This window comes from Manacus candei, unplaced genomic scaffold (assembly GCF_025592945.1).
Source record: "Manacus candei isolate 608988 ecotype Guabito, Panama unplaced genomic scaffold, ASM2559294v1 h1tg000034l, whole genome shotgun sequence".
In the NCBI taxonomy this organism is placed as follows: domain Eukaryota; kingdom Metazoa; phylum Chordata; class Aves; order Passeriformes; family Pipridae; genus Manacus; species Manacus candei.
The window spans coordinates 10000001-10024843 of NW_026138082.1; the positions used below are offsets into that span (position 1 = coordinate 10000001).

Here is a 24843-nt window from a genome sequence, read left to right on the forward strand (position 1 = left end):
GGTGGCACACAGCCTTCTGTCACTGGAGGGAGGAAGGGGGCTCATCTAGCCAGCACAGATGGTCACTGCTGCATGGATAACATTCACTGCACATTTCTCATGCACTGCAGATTTTTGCACTTTGCCAGCACAGCCCTAGCACACATCTGAGGGAAGTGCACTCTTCAGTGTAACCTATGGGATGTGGACACAGCTCAACACCTACTCTCTCAAACCACACTCATGTCATCATGCCTGCACTTGCTGCATGTCTGCTCTTCAGCAGCTGCACTGGCACACACTGTACCTATCATCTCTGCTGAAGACAGAGGGAAGGTGGTACCAAACAGTAAAGGGTCAGGTACTCCTTACACTGCTTACAGCTATCCCTGATGGTTTGAATGACTCCATCTCATTCCCTCCCAATCTAGCATTGAACAGGTGAGTTTAACTCACTGTTTTCTGACCTCACCACAGTTTTCTACTACTTAAAGTGTGGTTACAAAGAAGATGGAGGCTCTTTCTTTAACGGAAGTCACATGGAGAATCATAGAATCACAAAATTATAGAATGGTGTGGGTTGGAAGTGATCTTGAAGTTCATCCAGTTCCAAATCCCCTGCCATGAGCAAAGACAGCTTTCACTAAACCAGGCTGCTCAAAGCCCCATCCAACCTGGCCTTGAACACTTCCAGGGATCCACAGGTTCTCTGGGCAACCTGTTCCAGTTCCTCACCACCCTCAAAGGGAAGAATTTCTTCCTAGTGTCTGATGTAAACCTGCACTCTTTCAGTTTGTTTAGTTTAAAGCCATTGCCCCTTGTTCTATCACTACATGCTCTTGTAAAAAGTCCCTCTCCAGATCTGTCATAAGCTACCAGGTGACCCCAGGGCCTTCTCTTCTGCAGACTGAACAATCCCTGTTATGTCAACCTTTCCTCATGGGAGGTGTGTTTCATCCCTCTAATCATCTTTGTGGCCCTCCTCTGGACTTGCTTCAACAAGTCTATGTGCTTCCTGTGCTGAGAGCTGGATGCAGTACTCCAGGTGGGGTCTCACAAGAGCAGAGTAGAGGGAAGAAAAGGGGCAGCGGGTACAAGTCGCACTGGGAGAAGTTTCATTTCAATAGAGGAAGAAATTTTTTTACACTAGGAACAATCAGTCATTGAAACAAACTCCCCATGGATGTGGTAGAGTCCCCATCACCAGAGGTTTTCAAGATGTGATTGGACAGGATGCTAAATAATCTCATCCTCGCTCCCTTTCCCACAAAATTTGGACCATGTTGGAGAACTCTTCAAAGCTGAGCAGTTCTATAACTATAAATTGTTTAAGGAGTTTAAAAGTTACTTGTACCTGCAGCGTGTGTACTTTAACATGCAAATTCCCTCCAAAAGCCTTCTAGAGGCAGATTTTAGAAATTCCTCTCATTCTATAAATATTTAAACATAGCTGTGCTTTCAAGTATGTGAATGCATGTCTTTTAAGCACTAACATGAAAGGCTGCATGAACAGAACGTGTCACAAATAAACAATGCTGCTAACAGCTAGAAAACACCTCTTTGGGGCTGGCAGTCCAAAGGCTAATCCACAAATTGCTATCTGGAATGCTGCAGTATCAACAGATACAAACATGAAACGTAGGTAATGTTCACTGACATTATATAATTCTTCAATTGTGCTTAATTTATACCTATACTTAAACAATGGGATGGACAGAAATAAATTAGGTTACTACAATACAAGCAATAAGATAACCTAGTACATATTGCTTAACTCTTTTTCAGGTATTGCTTTACATTTCATTTCTCATGGACTAAATTTGCTCTGCCTTTGTTTTTTTCTCAGATAAACCTGTGTAATAGAAGAAAAAATGCTTGTGTATTCTACAGACAAAACACATGAAATTGAGGATTACCTCACCTCCAATAAGGCTTTTTTATTAGTGATTTTTTTGCATTTTTTCTTTCCTTTGTTTGTTATTAGTTATTTCAGTTAATTTAAAAATATTATACCTAATTGCAATTTTTCTGATTACAAAGCTTTTACAATAACAAAGATAGATTATGTGTAGCTTGAATTTCATTTGTAGTACATAAAGGTCAGTTGTTTATCAATATTTCTCAAAGAATAATCTTTGATATTTTCCTTCTTTTTAATTGTGTATTCAAAAGGTACTGCCTATACTCTGTCACTAAATTAAATTAATGAGCTATCTGATTTCAATCAACATTCCTGTTAATCACAGAAGTTATTAGATCTCACTAACCTAAAAGAAAACATATTTCCTATGTTGCCATGGGGTGGTGCAGACCATGTTCTTTGATGCTTTCTTCAGTCACATCTCTGAATAGGGCAGCTTTAGAAGGCAGGATACAAAAATATATAATCTATTGATATACAGTCCTACAGAAATTTCTTTCTATTATAAGAATGTTATGTTTTCGTAGAGATTGAAGATTATTATTTGACTCTAAAAGATATCACACTGCATATAAGACTGTCAATGAAACACAATATTGAAACATATTTCCTCTGATTACTTGTTTGTTAAATTATGTTGACTTTATTACACTTGTGAATCGTAGACAAATACTGTCTCGCTAACAGTAAATATTTAGTCTCTGGTCTCACAAATTCAGCATGTGTTTGCCCACCTATAGCACAAATGTACTGTTAGTCATTGGAAAGAAGAGCTGGAAAGCTTTAGAAGAAAGGTCTGTAATATAGAAGGTGAACTGCTGATCTGCAGCGATATCAAAAAGAAAAAAAGCTGGTCAGCAAACTCCCTATGGGAACAGCTGAGCTGAATCTTCCTTTTTAAATATTCATTGGATTCCCCCTCCAGTTATAAGCCCTTTTTTTCACATTAGGAGTTTCTCATTAGTGCTGCCCTCCAGCAAAGCATGTGAAGAATCAGCTGCACCCGCTACTTAGCCTACTCTCCAGGGCAGAGGGATCAGTAAAATCAGTGTCCTATCCATCAGACATTGTATGGTAAAACGCTCATGATGGATACAGAATTTCAGCATGTAACTAGGAAATTTTAACACAACAGCAAGTGCTATATCCAGTAAGAGACACACCTGCTGTCATTTTCTTTGTTCTTTCAAAGGAAAGAAGGGTTTGCTGCCCATCCAAGGGCTTTTTCTCTTCCAGTTTTCACACCACCTTCACAATATCATACACACTTGATTCAACTGTACACAAGCAGACGAGATGTGAACCCTCACAGAGATGGCTGCCAGTTGCCAGGGGAGGTGTGTGGCAATTATGCTGCCCTGTGACCGAACAGGAAAGGTGTGGATGCTGGCAGCATCTCTGACAGGGTTATTTCAAGCAATTCAAATAAAAAAAGGAACACTGTTTTTACCTTTCATGTTTCTATTTGCTACCTCATCACAACATAACCACTTTCTTGCATGGTTTTTCTATTATCACAAAATTAATGTAAAACCGTTAACTTTTCATTCAGTCAAAATGTATGGTACTTTGGGTAGTGATATTGGTGAAAGAATCTGTTAGTAATGTCATTTGTATGAAAAAAAATGTACAAATGTTTATTTCCATGATGTAGAAAAAACAAAAGCCAGAAGACTTCTCCCAGTCTGAAATCTCTTTAAATCAGCATTTTGCCCACAAGATCTCTGTTTCTTTCTTGATGCTTCTAGAACTGTCCTATCAGTTTCTTTCATCTGTTCTCAGTATTTTCTTTTCCTCCTGTGGACAAGGAAACTCACTCAAAAGTCTGACTAGTGAAAGACCTTCACCTCATCTGACTTGTGTGTATCAGAACCTGAGATGAGGATTATCACAGCTTCAGCTTTCTGTCTACATAGAAAAAATTTAGTGGCTTCTTGAAGTTATGTTAAATAACAGGTAGTGGCCACATGCAACCCACAGTTCCTCTGCTTCCAACTCTCTACACAAAGACATGCTTTACAACCAACAGGAGTAATCACATCTTGACTTTTTTTTAAAAAAACACCTCTTCAACCTCTGGTCTCAAGACATGAACTCCAGCTGTGCTTATACAGGATATGTTCAAATACCAGGAAGACTGACCACAGAAACAGTCTTTGCTTTAATTAACTTCTTCCTCTGATTTTACATACCACTGTCAGAAAAAGATCATTCTAACCCAGCTCTTTTCTGCATTAAAAAAACTCCTATTTTCTGTTTTGCTTCTAAGTAAATTGACTGGATAATGGCTTGGGAGACCATTTTCTCAAGGTTACTCATTAAAAACTTCTCCACATCACCAGCTGCTGTAAACTATGTGGGGGATTAGATCCTGGCCTAGGAAAAATCGTGGATATCTCCTGCAGAATAACCTCTCCTTTTGCATGTCACCTCTCAGAATAAGCAAAATGAGCATAGAATGCCAAAACCTCTGCTGTTGTAATGGGCACAGCTCCACGATTCTAATGAGATTTTGCATATTCATGTTAGTAAAAAGTTTGTCTCTCGGTGAATTTTGCCAGTAGAGGCAGGAAGTCAGGATACTGGGAGCTCTGTTTACTCCAAACCCACGTACAGAGAATGTGGATACTGTAAGGGCTGCTTTGCAAAGCACAGGTTAAAAGACAACCGTAACTCAAAGTGTAATAGTAAATCAGATACAAGATGCACAGCACAGCCCCTCACAGTATAAATGTACAGTATGCAACACTTCTGCAAAATGCTGATCTGCAAAATTTAGTAACACTACCCTGAAGCAGATCAGGAAAGTATGGTCAATCTTTACATTCACAGGAGGAGAGGAGGAAGGGAAGGAACGGAATTAATCTCTGCTTTTGAGATATTTCACATTAGCAGCCACTGGACAAGGTGCATCAACAACTTCAATATTGCACATCCCCTGCTCCTTGCCTCCCAGTTTTGCTTCAAAATTATTTAAAATCATGTGCCTCAATGTACTTTGAGTCCTCAGGGACCAAGAACAAAGTAAAGTCTATTGCCATCCAGCTCCTATAACAAGCACTTACTGCTGACTCCTTTCCTTTTCTGATGGCAGTTGTTGAGATATGAAAACTGCCAGAGGTAATTGGAAGTATGATGTACTGCTGAGCCTCATAGTGATCTAAGAGTAGTCGAGAAGATCAGCATCATTGTCTTACTGTCTGTCTCCTGGTCTCTATAAATCCCAGCTTTTACTACCTTTGTTTTCATCATGCCAATCAAATACTTGATTGCCCAAGGAATAAATTACCAGATAAATCACTATTTGGAAGCATAGCTCTCTCTTTGACAGTGCCTTATTTCTTGTGACATTGTATCCATATTCTACAGTACTACTATACAAGGTATTGAAGAAATAATCTTTGTGATTCCATAACATAGAAAAAGAACAACATCACCTCTAGAGAGTGCAATGCAATAGTGTAATATACAGATGGATAGAACACTGTATTGCAACAAGGAGAGCTAATTAATGTGAGGAAAATGGGGAGAAGGAAGAGGGCAGTCTGCTTCAAAACTCAGCCTGGTATGAAGAGAAAGCACTTAACTGGCAGCAAAGCTTACAAATGTTAGTATCATAACAGGCCTAGTGGAAGACATTATGGACTTATAGGATGTATGTGTGTGGTACACTGTAAATGCAGTACAGGGAAGTTGAAGTCAGAACATAATTTCAGGGAAATTTAATATCTAGATCTAAATGGACTGCAATAACTGCAATAACTTCAGAATCTTTTAATTCCCTCTGGGGGAACTAATTTTATCTGCTCTATAAAAGGTGTCTCTAACAGTATTTAAAACATTTTTCTTGAATAATTATTAAACCTTCCACAAGCTGACACCAGGGTTGTTTTAAAACCCATTAGGATAAATATGAGAAGCAGTCCTGAAAGTTAAGTATATAGGTTTTAAAACAAGTCCATGGGATCAGATGCTAGTGTACAAGTGAGTGTTTAGTGTACTTTCTGTACCTGCTACAGCTGACTTGCAAAAAGGCTGCAAAATCTACTGCAAGTTAGAATAATACATCAAAGAGAAACTAAAGATTATTTTGCATCTGAGAATCAGGACACATATGTCTGATAGCATGAAGTGTGACTTGTACTTCTCTAAATACATGGTTTTGTATATCAAATGGATCCATCAACAAACTACTGAGCCTTTTACCTGGTATATTCAGTTTTTTAAATGTACCTGTAGGGAACAGTCTTCAGTTACTAGCCTGAGCATTTGCATGGCTGTGGGAAGCTTGAGTTTCAATCCCCTCAGCTGAGATGGAGTTAAGTCAAGCCCTTTCTGTGGACCACTGCTTTATGCAACATGTAGGTCCACCCTTGCAATTTAGAAAGCATTCGAGGCTTTCTGTAAGCACTTGAGGTATGCTAAGATCATATCTAAAAAATTGAGTTCATTGGGGTACTTCGGTGCAGGAATACTTAGCTTTTGAATTTTAAAATGGAGGCAGGTATTTAGGCATTTATTTCCATCAACAGAAAATCCCTCTGGGTATGCAGAGAAACAGAACCTAAAGCTAAAAAAAAAAGCAACTTGATATGTTCAAACACATGTTTTCATGTCCCAGGATTGTACTCTGAGCATCAGGTTTGTACACATAAACCAATGGATGTTAGATGTCCGTGACATTTTAGATATGTAGACAATTAGGTGTGGGTTTCTTGGATTGTTCCATTAAATCTAGTTGTCCCTGTTGGTACCTAAAGGGTACCTTGGATTTTATCCTTAGCAACTAACCTACACTTATAACTGAAACATAAATAGTGCATTGATTTTCAATCTAGTTTTTATGTCACCTAATTTATAAGGGAGGTATTTTAGTTGTTTGTTGAGTTCTTTTCTTAAAGAGGAAAATTACGTGTTTCTAGGCTTCACAGTACTTTGCTTTCATCTTATGATTAAGCTGAGTGCCACATTCTCAGACAGTAATTATAGAGTACACGAGGTTTTGAAATAATCAGAAGCATGTCCAAAAGTAAAGGTTAGGTACCATATTCATCTCTGATTTATGCCTATGTGTCCTTGCTCACTGTGATTCTGAAGGCATGCAGTGAAAGACACATGGGAAGGTTTATTAGAAAATCCTTGTTTTCCAGATCAAAGCCAAAAGAGAATCTTGAAGTAAAATATAGGAAAAACTTGTGTGTGAAACAGTGTGGAAAAGTAGGCTGCCATTTTCAGTCTGTTCCTAGAACCATGACGAGATAATACCAAATATAAAAAAAAAGATGGAGTATAAACTAAAAACTGACTGTCTCAAGAGTTTAAAGTTACTTGGCAAACAAGGCTGTTAAATGCTTGGAGATTTTTGGTGAAGCTGAACTCAAGGCAACTGCAATATAGGTATATTTTTACCGTTAAACATTAGTATTTTGCTGGGACCAGTGTAATGATTTTTGCCTAAAAGCACCACAAGCACAGTACACCTGCATGTTGGTTTTGCAGAGATGTCATGTGGAAAAAAAATGCTCTAAAACTGATTTTCTACTGAAATGGTCCATGTATCCCCATATCACCACTATAAGAATACCTCAAGATTTCTCATTTGCTGAAGTGACAATTTCAAGAACTCTTGTATTTTCCCCATCAAAAAAGCCTTGATGTACAGCTCGTTGAGTATAAAGTCCCTCAGAATTGACATGAAGGGCTCGATTCTCAGCCAATGTATACACAGGCATAGTTTCCACAGCCTTCAGTCAAAGTCATGTTGATTTGTGGTAGGTAGCAATAGTTTAGTGGGTCTCAGTTCTGAAAGGATTTGAACATTTCTCGCTATGTCCCAGCAAGCATTTATGGCCTCACAGGTAGTGCTCCTGCAGGAGATGCTCTTGAGAGAGTGGTCCTGTTTGTTCCTTCTTCAGAAATCAGATTCTAGAAAAAGTTTCCCTTTTTCATCTTCTCATTTTCATTTCTTCAGTCTTCATTCCATACCATGACACACTTTGACCAATGCTGAATAATCCCCTGAGCTGCTTCTGTTTCATCTTTAAACGAAATAGGGTGTTTGGCTGCATTTCAGAAAATTTGTCATTTGATTCAACATCTTAATGCATTACCTCATACTTGCCCTGTTCTCACCATATCTTGGAGCTTGTCACTTAGAAGCTCACTCATATTAAGGCATGAAATGAATTTAAAAAGCAGCAGGTATTCCCAGTCACTCCACATGTATCCGAGCAATCAAGGACAACTATGGGAAAAGGTGACACTTATTTATTCCATGCCTGGAAAAAAGCTTGACAGCATTCGAGATTCTATCTCTTCCTTCTTTCGAGCTACATGGGAAAGAGACCTGAACGCTGTTGTAATCTTTATGTGGAGGAGGTCTAAAACTGGACATGATACTGTCTGTGCTCTCTGAGAGTTCTCCTGATCCACTATTCTTCTCTCTCTCAGTCTAAAAGAATATGGATGATTTCAGCTAACAAATTCCCTGTCAAGGTACAGGCAATGCCCTTGAACTCTCCTGTCTGCTTCCTCATCACACTGTAGCTTTTGATCTCTTACACTAAAGGCCATGCTCATTGCACTGCTAGTGGGAGGGTCTGCATCTACTGGAACTGGTGTTTCATGAGTCCGGCCAGACGAACCTCTGATATGTGCTTGTTGGTGGCTTTGCTCAGTCCACTGTTTCTACATGCTGTGAGTGAATCACGTTAAAGAAGCAATTCAGTTTGCTTTCCTCTTCGAGGCTTTTAGTGGGTATAAAATCAGACAGTGTGAGGTTTATGTGGATTTAAGCTTTATACTATGTAATCTGATCTGAAAATGTGTTAAAAGCAATATTACATTGTCTAGGCATGTTTCAAAGGATACTCAAATTCAGATTCTGATGGTAGAAGCACTTGTGAATATTTAGCATAAACCTCATATTCAAATTTCTTGAATTCATAGTTTTCTTCTATTTTTGCTTCTTGTTCAGCTAAAGCAGCTCAGTATCTTCCCATATCACTTTTCAACTGTGGAAGATATATATTCTCAACTAGCTCTGATTCTACTCCTTTATTTCATTGTCTCTAATGCAAACTTCAGGCAAGTAAGGTGTAAAATACACCAAACACTACCTAGTGTTACTCTATATTTAAAGACAATGTAAAGAAGCAGTAGGTTTGTTTTAGAACAAGTAGCAATGAAGTATGCAATGATTTCCCAAGACAGACAACTTCAAGTCTCTTAAAAATGTTTCTATTATTCACTTCTCCATTAAACTGGAAGAAGCCCGATCCTTTTACACCTCTACATAAAATATCTAGGTTGGATCTTCGGAGGAATCACTACCCTAGTTTTTGTTCACTGCACATAACATTTTTGTTCACCGCACATAACAGTCAGAATGTTTTTGTACAATTTGGAAAAATATTGAGTAATAAAAACAGTCCAATATAATAAAATGTGTCACACAAAAGACAGAGACAGCAATTAGCATTAGTTCACTCAAACCAATGGATACTACACCACTGACTCCATTGGACCTTTTATCTTATCTCAAAAGGGAAAATCCTTTTAGTCCTTACCTGTACACTGGTAAGAGTGGTGTATTGATAAGCTTTGACTACCAGGTAATTGGCTTCTATATCTATTATCCCCAGGATCATGTACTTCCACCATCTCCTTTTCAAAATTGCCAGCAAGTTCTCTTCTCCTGTGGTAATGAACAAGAAGAACTATGTAAGAGTTAGGTTTACATGCCCAAAATACCTACCTGTTGAGAGAAGTTATCTAGATCTCTCACATTTACACTAGGCAGTTGAAAAGCACCACCTATAAAGAGATACTGCAAGGAGGTGAAAGCTAACACACCCTATTTGTATAGCAGATATTAGAAGAGCCAGCCTGGCAAAGTAACATGTCAGACTGATACTTCACTTAAGACATAAATACCAGCAAGAAAAACAAATGCAGCTTGAGCAGACTGGATATGTGTTCTCACTTTTAGTTTTTTTATATATAGACATATATATGTACACACAAAATGTTAAATAATAGAGCAGTCTATTACATACATTTATACTTTCCATACACACTGGTAAATGTTGTATGTTGCACACATGATGCAACAGGGGTTTGCCAGAGAGGAAGATTGCCAGTATTTGTAAATAAGATGGAATAACAGATCAGGAGAGTAAGAGCATCACATTTGGGCCTTATTCCGATCCCAGAGGTTCAAAGTATCAGGCTTGTTTAGAGAAAGGCTGCACTGAGATAGCTTTTTTGTGACAGGTTGCTCTGCTCCTAGGGTCGATTTCTGAAGCAGGCAGGTTTGCTGCCTTCTATGGGAACCCTGTCAATCAACAGTATTTAATCTTCACCACGTAAAGACTGACAGTACAATACAGCCTGCAGATCAAACCCACAACTTTCAAAAGGTCAAAGCATTCCTCATGCTAGGCTAGGGATTATTATTGTTCTCCATTCAAAAGAAAACAGCTCATTAGTGAGGGTGGGCAAACCTGTAACTTATTTGCATTACAGTAAACTCCAGACATCATGAGATACCACTGTGAAAGGGGATGGACTGTGACTGAACACAGTATGACTAGAGGTCTTTCAGTGTCTGTAGCTTAAAATGGGATCTAAGTAGGGTTGACTTGTACTGTCAAAGTACCACAAACAGTATTTGAACTGTTTTGAAAGTTTTAAAGAAAACCCTACTATTTGGAGATTTGTTCATGTTGCTGTATCCTTTCTATGTGCCCGTGATGTGATGGAAAATACAGAAAAAAAGGAACATTATCATCAGTTCCCACCAAAACTTGCTCAGGCTTCCCAAGTCTCCTTCATTTTCCTTCATCACAAGTGTCTTCACGCTCTTGTTCAAATAGACCTGGTGATATACGGGCTGCCATACCACAGCAGAAACAGCAGGCTCTCTATAGCACACATATCTCAGGTCTTACAGATTCAAACACAGAAAAACAGACAATTACTTCAGAAGTTAATTCAGAAATCTTAGGTGTTAAATCTTAGCCCCATTAAGTGACTTGAATGGGCATTTACCTGAACAAAGCATCTGAACAATTTCATGTTTTTTCATTAACAGATGTTCACATATACACACTTCCAGTGGGATTTTATTAGACAACAACCTAATTATTTGTTACAGTGATAATGACATCAAGTGCAAAACTGTAAACACTAAAAAGTCTTCCTTCCCTTTTCTCCCTCTCTTCCTTCCTTGCATCCCTCCCTTGTCTTCTTTTCTTTCTCTTTTACTCTTTCTGTCAGTACGCAGTAGAAAAATAGAGAAACAAAGTGGTGAGTAGGCTAATATTTAAGACACTGAATATAAATCATACCACACTTCCCTGTTACACCAACTAACAGAACTCATGAGAAAGAAAATTCCATCTTTCAGATGTGAATTATGACTACGTCTATGTTCTTTTAAGATAATTTAAGCATGCAGAAAGAGGAATACTTTGGATCTTATTTCTTAAATTTATTTAGGGAGGTATTTTCAAAACAGCATTTGAGATTAGATGTTCTAATTCCTATGAAAACCACACAGATATATCCTTTACAGGTATTTAAAGTATATCTCAAATTTTTATGCTGCCCAGATAGTGCCTTTAAAACATCAAGTGGAAAAGATCAATGCAATGGAAAGGTGTTGTTAACATTTCAGAGTGATTTGTCATTTTAATTGTAAAGAGAAAGTTAGAAAAACAAAGACATCAAGCTGCAGTCTTTCTTTGAACAGTAAAAATCCTACCTGAATCTGTTTTTGTTACAACAGGACCTTGATGGTACCTACAAAAGCAGAAAGAAGCAGTAGGCTCAAGAACTGCAGTGGCAACAGGTTATCCTAGCATGGACTATGGATACAACTTAAGGACTCTTGGTGCCTTGGTTTGCCAGGGCTTTCTTCAATTTCCAACCACAGATCACTGTACTGCTCAGATGTGGCCAAATAGGTTAGCTTTAAAAATGAATGTATGGCTATGACTTCAGGCTAATGAGTAAAGTTAGTGTTTCCAGGAACAGAAATTAAATCTTCTACGATTTTAACTGACATACACAGTTCTTTCTTTAGCTTTCTCAGTCCTTTTCTTTGCCAATGACAAAAATTTAGTAACTTATCTTTGATATACAGCTCCAAGATATTCCAAACTGCAAAAGATCAGTTTCAGCTGAGAAGGCTGGGCAGAGTAAAAAGTGACACCAAAATGAATTTATGCAGGCACTGTACAGTTCTGAAGAACATTGTTTAGCTTCACAGCAAGTGTCTTTGTTTTGCCCAGTAGAAAGCGAAGTATGTACAGACATTAAGCATGACAGAAATAAACTAGAAAATTAGTTCCTGGAAAAAAGTCTTGTACAGGAGATGCATCTTTTTCAGTGGAACACATTTCATCTTTGTTTCCACTCCCTTGCTGCATCTCCTGCCTCTCAGAGTGTAAGAAAGGTCTGTTTCTGACCAGGGTCCCTCTCTCCACATTATTATTATTGTTCATCATTAACATATCAGTTGTGCAGATCTACAAGGTTTAGCAAAACCAGTGAACCGATGAGGGTACATCTGAGCTGATCACAAGGGGTGTTCATCAGGGCTCAGTACTGGGGTCAGTTCTGTTTAATATGTTTATCAATGAGCAGGACAAGGGGATCAAGTGCACCCTCAGTCAGTTTGCAGACAAGACCACATTTAAAGAAGGTTGTAGTTGTAGTGAGGTGGGGGTTGGTCTCTTCTCCCAAATTACAAGAGATAGGACAAGAGGAAATGGCCTCAAGCTGTGCCAGGAGAGGTTTAGATTGGTCATCTGGAAAACTTTCTTCATGGAAAGGGTTGTCAAGCATTGGAACAGGCTGCCCAGGGAAAGTGGTGGAGGGATTTAAAAGGTGTGCGGATACGGCACTAAGGGACATGGTTTAGTGGTGGACTTGGCGGTGCTGGGTCAACGGTTAGAGTCAATGATTTTAAAGGTCTTTTCCAACCTTAACAATTCTATGATGCTACAAAAAAACAATACATATTTAACATTGTTAATCTGGAGACTGTTATTTGTTAACTGCTCTCTATTTGTTTGGCAGTGTCACCACAATTCATAGAAGGGAATGAATCACTTTTAAAGTGGGAAACTTTCTAGGAAGATAGGCACAAGGAAGATTATCATCTGCAGTGACTATGAGTCCAGTGCTATGGACAAAGCAAGGAAGAGGCAGGTGGAGTTCTGGTTTTGACATGTGAAATAAAGCCACCATATTCAAATGTCCCACTTTTGCAAAAGTGACCCTGCAGAAGGCAACATTGTAAGACAACCTGGAGAAGGTGTGGAGCTGCCAGCAGGACAGGACCTCTGAACAGCAATCACAGATGGCAGGTATTGTTAGTGAATCAGACAACAAAGAGAAGTGAAATGGTAGTTAAGGAGATAATTGGGAATCCTTGGCTTAATTGGGGAAGACTAAAAGGAGAAGCAGAGGGAATTGAGAGCTTCATGCAGGGGCTGACATCCTGAACAGAAATAAACATTACCTTTACATTAAAAAATTGAGGGGAACAAAACCATCACACTTACTTAAAACCAAAAAAAAAAAAAAGAGACAATCTGGAGGTTTTTTTATTTCCTTTGATGACTACTCAAAGCAAACTAATTAATGACTTTTGAGTTGTAAGCATTGTAGGCCAGAAGAACCAAATGTAGACGCTTATATTTGAACTAGCTGGTAAGGCATTTTAAAGCTGTTTTTTTAACCTGAATTGTTTAGAATGAGATACTGTGTTTTAAAATGAACATCTTTCCCACTGAATGTTAAGAGAAGAGAGATTCTGTCAGATCACGTGTTTTTGTTATTATCACAATAGGTCTGTGACTAAGATTTCCAGCAAGTCATATAAACAAACATTAAACCATAAGGTGTGCCAGTTAGTTTATGGGCAACATTTCCAGCAAGGCAAAGAACATACTAATATCAGTGAACATGAATTTATGTAAGTGCACAGATTAATGCCATCTTCAGACACTGTCATCTTTTGATGGAGATCCCCTTTCAAAAAACAAACTCCTAACTTCTGTCAGCACTTGAGCTTTTAAAAATGTGAGTCTTCATATTCAGTCTAATCCAACTGTAATATAGATTTAAAAGCAAATTGCCTGTAAAGAATGTTTCAAGATTCAGAAGTCTGGTTCACACAAACCCTCTCTTTGCTCTTTCTAGAATGATAGGTTTAAGTTTTACATTTTTTACTGATTTTACAGTGAGACCCACTTGACAGTTATATACAGAGGAGTTCTCAGTGTTGGAAAAAAAGCTACAGCTTTGCATTTGCTGGCTCAAATTAAAAATCAACAAATAAGCTGCTTTGTAGAAGAGAAGGTTTTACATCATGTAATAGGGATTTACCCCTGGGGGGTTACAAATTTAAAAATAAATTAGAGAGAAAATTAAAAGAGGCTTTAGCTGTGCAGTGTCTACCAAAATACATATATACATGTGCAAAAACCTTTTCACATTCACCTACACAGTGGCAGAGGTACAATAAAAAACCCCAACAGCCATTAAGACAGCAGATTTCCAATTATTTGTGTATGGGTTTGATACACAGGTAGAATAACAGCATCACTAGCCCAGAAAATAAGCATATTGCTTCTCTCTCATCTGCTTCAGTCTCTCTCTTTTAATTCAGATGACAACTTGCTATTTAGATCAAGATCATCAAAGGAACTGTGCTCTCCTTACACTTTACAGAGTTTAGCAGAGAGACCTAAATGAGTGCAGGAGACTTGCAAGGGGGAAGCCAGTCTGGGGAGGGAGGGCTGCCAGGCATGCTGGTCCTCCCCTGTCTCTCACAGGAGTGCCAGAGTCAAGTGCTACATGGTAAAGAAGCAAAAGACTCTCAGAGGATGAAGATTATACCAGGATTTATTTATTATCTCTTTTATTTGAAAAAGAATCTTAATTAGGAATCAAGATTACAGGACAATTGTTTATATTTCATTTTCACCCATTATAGTGACTCTAGCAAATACACCGGTACCTTCACTGGTACCAACATTGTTTCTCTACAGACTCTAGTCATCCAGTCCTGCTGCAGGGCCAGGGCAGGAGGCAGGGGTAATGGCATGTAGAAGGAATACAGATCTCTGTATTACAAAGCCAAAAGTATCACACGGCTGAACAATAAAACTTTGCTTGGCCAAGTTGCTGGTTCAGGAGACTGAAAACCTGCTGTAGAAGGCTTTCAGCTCTGCCCAAAAGCTCAAAAGAGCTGTCTCTCTTCTGTGAGACTTTAAATCCTCTGACCCAAAATGGTTTCTTATTTCCTCATATCCACCTGTATTACTGATGACTACTTTATGGTAATACTGTTGCCTAAAGGCAAAACACCAGCACTGCTTAATTATTTGCACAATAGAGAAAATGTTCTCTTACAGAATGCTCCTCCGGCGTTGTACCATGAGGCTGCAGGGCTTCCTGCTGTGTGTGCTGAAGCAAACCTGCAACAGGTGGTGCTGCTGTGAAGGAACTCAGGAGGAGCCGGCAGAAAAACCTCCCTGGGGGCGAGCTACACCATGGCAATTTGTTTTCACATTCTTACATTCTTAAGAAGTAAAACTTACCAGTCACAGTACTTAACACTATTTATCAGTTTTGAAAGGGTTCTATTTATTTTCATTGTCTGTTTCAACTCTGTAGTCTTCAACGTTTACCTACTATACTAACATTTATTTGGCTGGCAGTCCGTAAAAAGGTACTTTATATAAACTTTGATCTCTAGATTATCATAGGAGTAACAGAAAATGAAGGTAACGTTTGTACCTCTTCTGTCTGCTACTTCTGTCATTTTAATCCTCCTCTTTTTTGTAATATACTTAGCCTATTAACACGGCATAACAGCTTTCCAGTTAGTAAATTACAAGCTCATCTAAAGTGTTTAGACTTGTTATTTCCTTTTAGAGATTTTGCAGATCAGTCTGGTTTGACCCTGGATGTAAATCATAATAGTTGAAGTCAGATCTAAGAATTTGAACATGCATTTTCACAAACCATGAAAGGATTAATTTCCGGTGCCTGGACTTTTATCCAGCCTAAGCTCTGTGGCCAGATCTGATTATGTTCATATGTCTTCTTATTTCATGAGATTACTGGTAATATAATTGAGTTTGAGGGGTAAATTACAACTAAAACTGCACAAATAAAGTAGTTGGCCATTTTACTCATGCCTCAGTTTCTCTCCTGCCTGCCCACTACATTACATACAGTTTTTCCCTTGGTGGCAGACACAATGCTGGGTGTTACTACCACAGGTTACTGCAAGGAACAGTCCATGTCAAGAATCGTGTAAGACCTGAAGAAAGCTTGGAACAGCACACTGTTTCAAAAAACAGACCTCTAAACTCCCAGCCCTTTAAAATGTTAAGATAAAAGACACTGTGATGTTTCTAGCACACAATTTTTTCATTTAAGTTGGTTTATCTCGCAGACTAAACTTAGGTAAGCACCTTTCCTAAAATGGCAGACTGCGTCCTGGGAGGAGCACTTGCACCTCTGTAACGCAGAGAGACATGAGCACACCAAGAAGCTGGAGTCTTCCCTCAGACGTGAGATTTAATTATGTCTTTCTGCATGAAATCTTCAAAATTGATTTCTGTTCTACAGTACTCTCAGATTTAAGTTACTTCCAAGCTTATGCTGTAGTCTGCCAGCTTTTGGAGTTAAATCTGACTCACTCTAATAACAACTACTTCAAAACAGGCTGCTGGACAGATTATCATTTTCCAACTGAAATCTCTTCTCTTCTCTTCTCTTCTCTTCTCTTCTCTTCTCTTCTCTTCTCTTCTCTTCTCTTCTCTTCTCTTCTCTTCTCTTCTCTTCTCTTCTCTTCTCTTCTCTTCTCTTCTCTTCTCTTCTCTTCTCTTCTCTTCTCTTCTCTTCTCTTCTCTTCTCTTCTCTTTCTTTCCTATTCTATTCTAAAACTTTAGTCTGTAAGCTCTGCAGTCAGGGTCTTTTTCTTGCTTATCCTATTTTATCTAGTGTGAAGCTACTTACAGCAATAAAAAGGTTTTCAGAACAAAAAAAATTCTCATTTTCAAATTGACTAGAGTGTTAGTCAAATTAAAGAAATCTGTGTATATCTCTGTATATCATTTATAAATGTGTAATTTGCATGAATAATTTATCCTTCCAAGTAATCTTGGGCATGTTAATCATATTCACATGACTTATTTAAAATCAAATAATCTTAAAAGAAATAATGTTCATTGTTTAAGGCACAGGAATCAGTCAGGTGCATGAGCTTGCTTTTTTTTTTTCTGCCTTTCATCGACTCATTACAAAAAGTTCGTCCAGCTACCTCCCCACTCTATGACATTTTTTTCCCTGAAGACAGATATGAATAATGAATTATCTACTTGTTATTCATGATTCCTATAAATTTTATTCCCCAAAGCATGAGATTGACTGAGATAGTAAAAAAAAAGACATAGTGCAAATTGTCATTACTATTAACCATCCACAGATAAAGCCGACCCACCTGAAGTTGAATGTCGATGCTTGTCTTTAAAAGACAGTAAGAAAAGAATAAGGAAGACAAGGAGTGTGTATCTTTCTCTACTCCCCCATCAGTAATGTTTGAACACACTGATCCAATTTAAATTTAATCTGGCAGAGAGTACAAAGATAACACTTCCTACAAATTTATTGTGAATAGTTAACTGAGTAGAAGAGAGAAAACCTAACATTGACACCACTAAGTATAGCTTGGAGGTACACACACTTCTCATTAGATACCAGAGTCTGGACTCTGCATCTTCTTATACACCAGCTCATTCAACACAAGGCATAAATCCCTAAGATATCAGGCAGTGCTGGTTCTTGGGGCTCACCAAATTACTACCCAGTAGCAGGGGCTGGCATGAAATATAAGCAATGACTAAGAGGCTAGTAACAGGAAAAGGCTATTGGTGAATAACTGAAAATGGGAGTGTTGTCTCTTGTGGTACAAGAGTACTCCACTACTGTGACAATTCTTGTTAGTTTAACAACAAATTAATTAACATTTAAAAGGGCATTTTAAAGATGGGAAGCGGATGCTAAAGAAGAAGAATTAAAACTTCACCTGGAGTCAACAGCGTTAACCAAAAATATGTGAAATCCTAATACCCAGCACTATTTCATGTCATTGCCCAGGGCCAAGAGGAAAGCTAAAGAGTTCAGTATACATTAGGGCTGTCTGGCTTCAGATAAATATGACTTTACAGATGCTCCATGATCTCTAGAGGTATTTCAGTATTCTTCTGTCTTAAAAGTCTGCAAACAAGCACTAAGTCCTCTTGGAGTATTTATGGTACAGCTATGGGAAAAGTTAGTAGAGTCATCCACCTTCTGGAACTTTCTTCATACAACTCTTCATGAACTGCAATGAAGTTTGCTAAACTTCCAAATGAAACATTAAATATTATTCCTGGAGGAATATAGAAGCTTTGGGAACTTATCATCATCTTGGTTAAAAGCCTCACATCAGAACAACCACAGATTATTCAAAAAATGATTCAAAAAATGCCACTAATTACACATGAAGCAGAAAACGTAGGAGCTGCCACTCGTTAAAGCAATTGTGAGGCCAGTCCAGGTCTCCAAGGTGACCAACAGCAGAGACCCAAGAGAAGCATGCAAGACACACCAACCCATTGTGGCTTCTTCATTGTTGGCCACAGCATGAACACTGTTTTATGCATGGCAGTAATTCCAGTAAACCCAGTTAAGAATAGAGAAAATGCAGGCATGAGCACTTAAAAATATGTGAAACACAATGGCTTCAAATAACACCCAAAGCTGGTGCATTCAGTAACTTGCCCATTCCATAATTCTTTCAGGAGTCATACACACCAGAAATCTTAATGTTGCATCTATAATGATCAAAACTACTCAAAAATCCCACTGTTTATATCCTTTGCAGCATGACTACTGAAGTATGTTACCAAAAGCATAAAATATAACTGAACCATACTAATTAACGGGAGTTAAGTCATTGCATAGGTACTCTGTCAATTAAACATCTATAGGCAATTCTGTGGAACAAACTGGCTATTCATTATCACATAATCCTGAATGAGTTACCCAGAAAGACCACTAAGATTTAGACATAAAGCCAGATATATTTTTAGATGATGAGTTGATTGGAGCAGGTGGTATTTTGTTGCATACCTGTTGTGTTCCTAAAACAACAGGGTCTCAATGTGATGTCTGCATATTTAGCAGCATTAGGATCAGATAAACAAATCACCCTCATACATCCATATATCTACATAAAGGAGCAAGCAATCTGGGAGGCAACAGGAACGATGGAGAGCAGCCCTCCATTCTGTGTAGTCACTGGGCATGCACTTCTTGCCTCTTGAGCTGCCAGAACTGGGCTAAAAAAACTTTGCAATGGGGTCAAGTCTGTAGCATTTCTGACAAGAAAAATACAAAATTTGCATGATTCAAACTCTATAAAAAGACAATTCATAGTTTTATGAAGCACCTCTAGCAGGTGCATAGTCAGAGCATCAATTTTTGTGTATTTTTTGCCATCTTTCACAAATATTGTGGTCAGGACCAGCATGTAAGTGCAGTCACACCCAGAAAGGTGGCAAGTTGTGAAAGTTGATGGAATACAGTCCAGGCATTGTTTTGCTCTAGATAGAACATTAAACGTTAATTAAATGCTCAGTGTGTACTAGTTTACTGTCAGTAAATCAGTCAAAGCAGCTTTGTATCAGGGACTGAACCTCACCTGATCTTGTTTTTGAACAAAATAATGATTGGAATACGAAGCGAAAACCAAGATCTACAGACAAAAGAAATGTTGTGTCCCTGCCTAGTGTAGTCTTGAAGTCTGAAAAATACAGAATCTAATTACTGTAGCTGTGCAACTGAAATAATGAGGAGATTGAGAGTGGGACTGATAAGCAGTTAGATGATATGCTAGCAAGATGGAGGTCTGCAGTCCTCTAAAAGTCTGGCAAAAGAGTACCTGCAGTGTGATGTACAAATGGAGACATATTCCATCAGTGCTCTTATAACCTGAATTATTCATCTAGCGCTACTGATGACTGGAGATTGGGCATATGCTTAAGGTATCTAAAGAGTAATTAACTGAAGATAACACGTATTATCTTTCCACGGAGGAAAGTGATAGCTAATAGAAGTGATAGAGAAATCCAGGATCTCATCAAATATATACAATAAAGTGGAGTTTAGATCATCAGGTGAGCTAATGCCAATGTTCTGCTGCTTAATGAATGAAAGACTAGTATTACACTTGCTACTTGCTATCCTACTGTAATAACAGAAACTCCAGTAATTCATCCAGAAACTGAAGTGTGCATCTTGGAAAAACTAAACACAGTTTTAGGAAGAGCTGGTTTTAGAGGCAGAATCTGGAGCCAGCACATGAGCTGGTACTTCCCACAAAGGTGGTTTGGTGCCCATTGGGGTCCAGTCCCAGAAGACCAAGCCGTTCTAGGAAGGCAAAAAGAGAGCAGTGGGGGAAGCAGCTGCTGGAAGAAGGAGCCAATTCCCCCATTTTGGCTTCAAGCAAAATAAATGCAAGTAGATCATAATGATGTATTAAGATAACTCCTGAAATAATCAGCACTCGTTGACTGTCATCTCTGGAAATCTCAGTCACTTTCTGCACAGAGTTCTGTAACGTGTGCTACTGACTCATACAGTGCTCAGCAGGGTGTGCTGAAACTCCCACTTCTCCTCACCAAGAGTTCAAGAGAATGTGCACCTGAAAACACTGATGAGAAGTATGAAAACTTGACAAAGCAGCTGTGAGTAATGACTGCTCCTCTCTTAATTCCAGCTAATTGCCACAAAGCTTTAAACATTTCCAGAAATAAAAAAGCAGTGCTATTCACAATGAGCAATGTTACTATAAAAAAGTGGTTCCTTCAAATGAATCCTGATTTGTAAGCAAATTGCTGAATACCTCACAGGCATTTATCTGACCGTGTTGCCTGTGTTTTACAGGTATTGACACAGTAGCCTTTCCACACCACCAGAAAGAACCTAACTAGAAATATGCCAGATTCATTTATAGGAGAGGAAATATTAACTTATTAGGAAGATATCCTGGCTGATAACTGCAACATTGATTTCTATAATGTGAAACTGTAGGGCTAGAATAAGAGGAACTTGCATCATGTGCAATTAACATCCAAGCAGAAATTCATCAGCTGATGAGGTAGCCAAACATTAATGCATGAGTTATGACCACATATCACAAATACAGGATCTCCCCTTACACATCCAGCTGGTTAGTTACATCCTAACAAAACATTTACCATCTTGCCATCATAATTTTATTCAGGAGGGCATCTTCCTATGTTTGCAAGCATGCATATCTGACTCAGACACTCCTGATATCCTTTGACATTAACCAAATTTTGCAAGAGCCATCATTTTTCCCCCTTTTCCCCATTCTGCAGTTGAAGCCCAGGGGCAGTTCTGTCATGCAACAACTGTTCAGCACATGAAAGAAGAGAGTCAATGTATTTTCCTAGCACAAACTGCTGATAAAAGCAACAGAGCACCGAGGACTCCAAATCATACAGAGAGCATTTTTTAATTTCTATGTGAGATTGTTGTACTGATGCATCCAGTGCTGAGCAATGCATTGGCACAATGCTTCAAGAATAGGAAACCATCCCAAAAGTAGTGGTCACCTTACCAATCCTGTGTCAGAAAACTCATCAGCACAGGCAGAATGAAGCTATATTACACAAGATCAGGCAGCCAGAAAGCCAGAAAGTGTCTGACCTTCTCAGAGAAAAGTTGTTAAAGTGTGGAAGACTCAAACTTCATCATAAAGGCCATGTTGTTTAAGTATGAAATCTTGTTTGTCAGTAACAGTAAAACATCTTCTGTGAGAGAAGTAGAATAATAAGCTTTCAGGAAATGTAGTTCATAAAATAACTCCCATAAAACACTGGGTGGCATCTAACATCAAGAAAACCTTCTTGTAAAAAAGCCTAGATGAAGTTTTTTTATGGAAGACAATTCATAAGTGATGAACTTGCACATGAACGTGATGGTAAAAGGAGGTAGCAGGTGCTATTGAGCCCTGAATTATAGAAGGGAAAGCTGAGGGTTCTGTAACCTCATCAAACAAGAAAGAAGGTGCAACTGAACATCCCATAACTATTCCCATTCTTTGATACTTAAATACACATTCAGAAATTTTTAAAATTATGACCTTAATTTCCTGCAGCCTTGTGCCCAGTGAGGGTAATCTGGTTCAGGATGATTTATACCTGGTTTTTCCAGTGTGGCAATGGCTCCACAAAGTGCACAACAGCAGAGAGTCAAGACTCTGTGATGTGGAAGCAGCACTGGGTGTCTCAAGCTTACATCTTCTATAGTGAAATGTATTTCTGTGTGAAGGCTCAGCCCTTTCAGCCACCTTTAGCACTGACAGTAAGACAAGCTATATATATAAAACATGAGCAGAGGTTTCAGGTGAAATTTGTGCAGGGCAGTTAGATCCTTTGGGAAGTTCATACAGTTGTGAAAAAATTGGCGAACGTCAGGCTGAGCTCTTATGAAATTCTGAAGAAGAAATTAATGTTTGATGGCATAAAATTCAACATGCCAGACAGATGGCAAAGAAAGAGGGAGAGAATGAAAGTAGCATTTGGACATATGCATTCATCTGTTAAAGCACATGCAGCACCTGTATAGGGAAGGTTGCTTATCTACTTTGCTAGAGGTGACATTAGGCTTATGGAAGAAGTAGAAACATCCCATATAGATGTGGGAGCCACCACAATTTATAGGCTGGTCATGAGATCTCTACCGGTCCCCCAGCAAGTACTGTTGCTGACTATAACCACAAGTGCACCAGAAGTTCAAAAAGCCGTTCTTTTTATTTTGTTTTCCTTCTCTCCATTTCTCTCCCTCACCCTTAAGATTTTCATGGAAAACCACAGCCAGCCTTTCCATGGTCTTACAGAATGGATCAATTTATCACTCTGCTCTTTACCATCTTCCATGCATAAGTAGTAATACACACATATTCTCAGTAATTTCAGCCCGGCAATATTCAACATTTGCATAGATCTTTGCTACTCCTAAGTGAGCTAGAAGACAACTCCAATGGGATGATTTAGGTCTGTTTGTGAGGTTAATAATGATTTGTTTCAGTTTTAGGCATATAGATTTAGCTTTGTTTTCTACATAGAAATAAGCAACAGGCCTTTTTTAGTTCAAAACAAGGAACTCATCAGTGCTGTCTTGTGTTGTGACAGCAAAAGACTACAGAGATCTCCTGACAACCTCTCTCTGTTTTGGTCTCTCCTTATGCCTTGATCTATTTAATGTTGCTGAAGAGGAATGCCTGATATTTAGGCATAAAAATACACAATTCCTCCTTTAGGAGATGATGTTGGATAGAATGGGCTAGTACAATTCATCCGTATGATACATATCTCACCTTTACAATTGTATCCAACATAGATATCATCCTGGAAAAATAACTTTAAACAAACAAAGAAGCAGACAAAATCCTCCAATATGTAGGTTCAGGAAAGCATATGCTAACAGATAACAAGCTGTACATAAACATGTGTGTTGCAACCATAACCCACCCAGATTTATGTCCTAGAACTTACATGCCACACAGACGATATCATATGCATATATTCCCTTGTACACTATCTTAGTCAAGATATTGAACTATATAGGCTCATCTACTGCCAAATGCTGGGTTTCTTAAATGCACAAGATCAATAATAACTGTTCAGGTCTGCTGTGATCTGTCTTACACATCTCCTCTAAAAAATTCTCGCTTCAAAATAAATGACTGCATTTATAATTGCTTACTAGTTTACATAATTTTCAAATAGGAAAGGCTAATAAAATCTCCCTGGGATTCAGACATCTGCATCAATTTCGCCAGTCAAAAAGCAATAAAATTTGCTTAGACAAAATGAACATTTTTTATGAAAATTGATTAGTACCTCCACTGAGAAGAATATGTAAACATTTTTGCACTAGAATTGTGATATATTTGTTTTACAAGTTTGATACATGTGTTTACACTCATCTCACTGCAAAACACCAGTAGGTCCTTCAAGAGCAAGATACAAGACTGGACAATATCCCTTCCATCACAAGTCTGCCCCTCCCTTGTCTGTAGAAGAAAAAATATACGCTGAGAAAGAAACTGCAAGACTAAGGAGTTGCAGTTGGGACTGGACTTAGGAACATCAAGGGGGAGGGAAAACTCCTGCATAACCATGGGAGCACCCAAATGCTAACCCAGCACGCCTTCAGTGTTTTTATTCTTTGTATTTCTACTTCAGTAAAAGTTAGTGAGTTTTCTTTTTCTCTTAATTGCTGTTTCATGCTGTAGTATGAAAACCTGGAAACCTGAGGTTTCACACATAAACTTTATTTAGATAGGAGTGAAAGGAGGTGAAGGATAGCATCTGTGATCTGAAAGGTGACTGGAGTGGTAATTATACAGAGAGAATTGCAGAACTACATTTTAAACACCAGAGTGTATTTGTACTACTACCTTCAGCTGAACCACACTAAAGCTTCATCATATGAGATGAATGCAAGCTTTCCTATCTAAGTACCTGGTGTTTTGAAGCTGTGCTTTTCTTGAGGCCACTCTGGACATGAGGAAATTGAGCAAGGGGGAGCCCAAATTCCCAGGCTTCTAGTTCAAAAACTTAAGATTTCTTGTTATATGGGTCTGAGAAACCTTGATTGGGAAAATGTATGTAATGGAGTGTCCTGCTAGGTGAATTTCTCACCTCACCTGTCTTCTAAATATTTGAAAAAAAGATTTCAATTTTCCCTTTTGCATCTCCTTGCACGACAGCTGTCCCTGTGGAAATGTGTCCCTTCTGACTTTCATCAGTGGCCATCAACCTGAAGCATTTCACTCA

The 24843-nt window shown here is 38.5% G+C and overlaps 1 protein-coding gene across 1 annotated transcript in view; it reads right to left on the reverse strand.

Annotated features, from left to right (window-relative positions):
- Positions 1-24843, reverse strand: part of SLC35F1 (solute carrier family 35 member F1) — a 233073-nt gene that overhangs the window by 39175 nt on the left and 169055 nt on the right. Inside the window, exon 3 of the mRNA XM_051792241.1 lies at positions 9469-9596. Coding sequence (XP_051648201.1) covers positions 9469-9596 — 128 coding nt within the window. The remainder of the gene's footprint in view (positions 1-9468; positions 9597-24843) is intronic.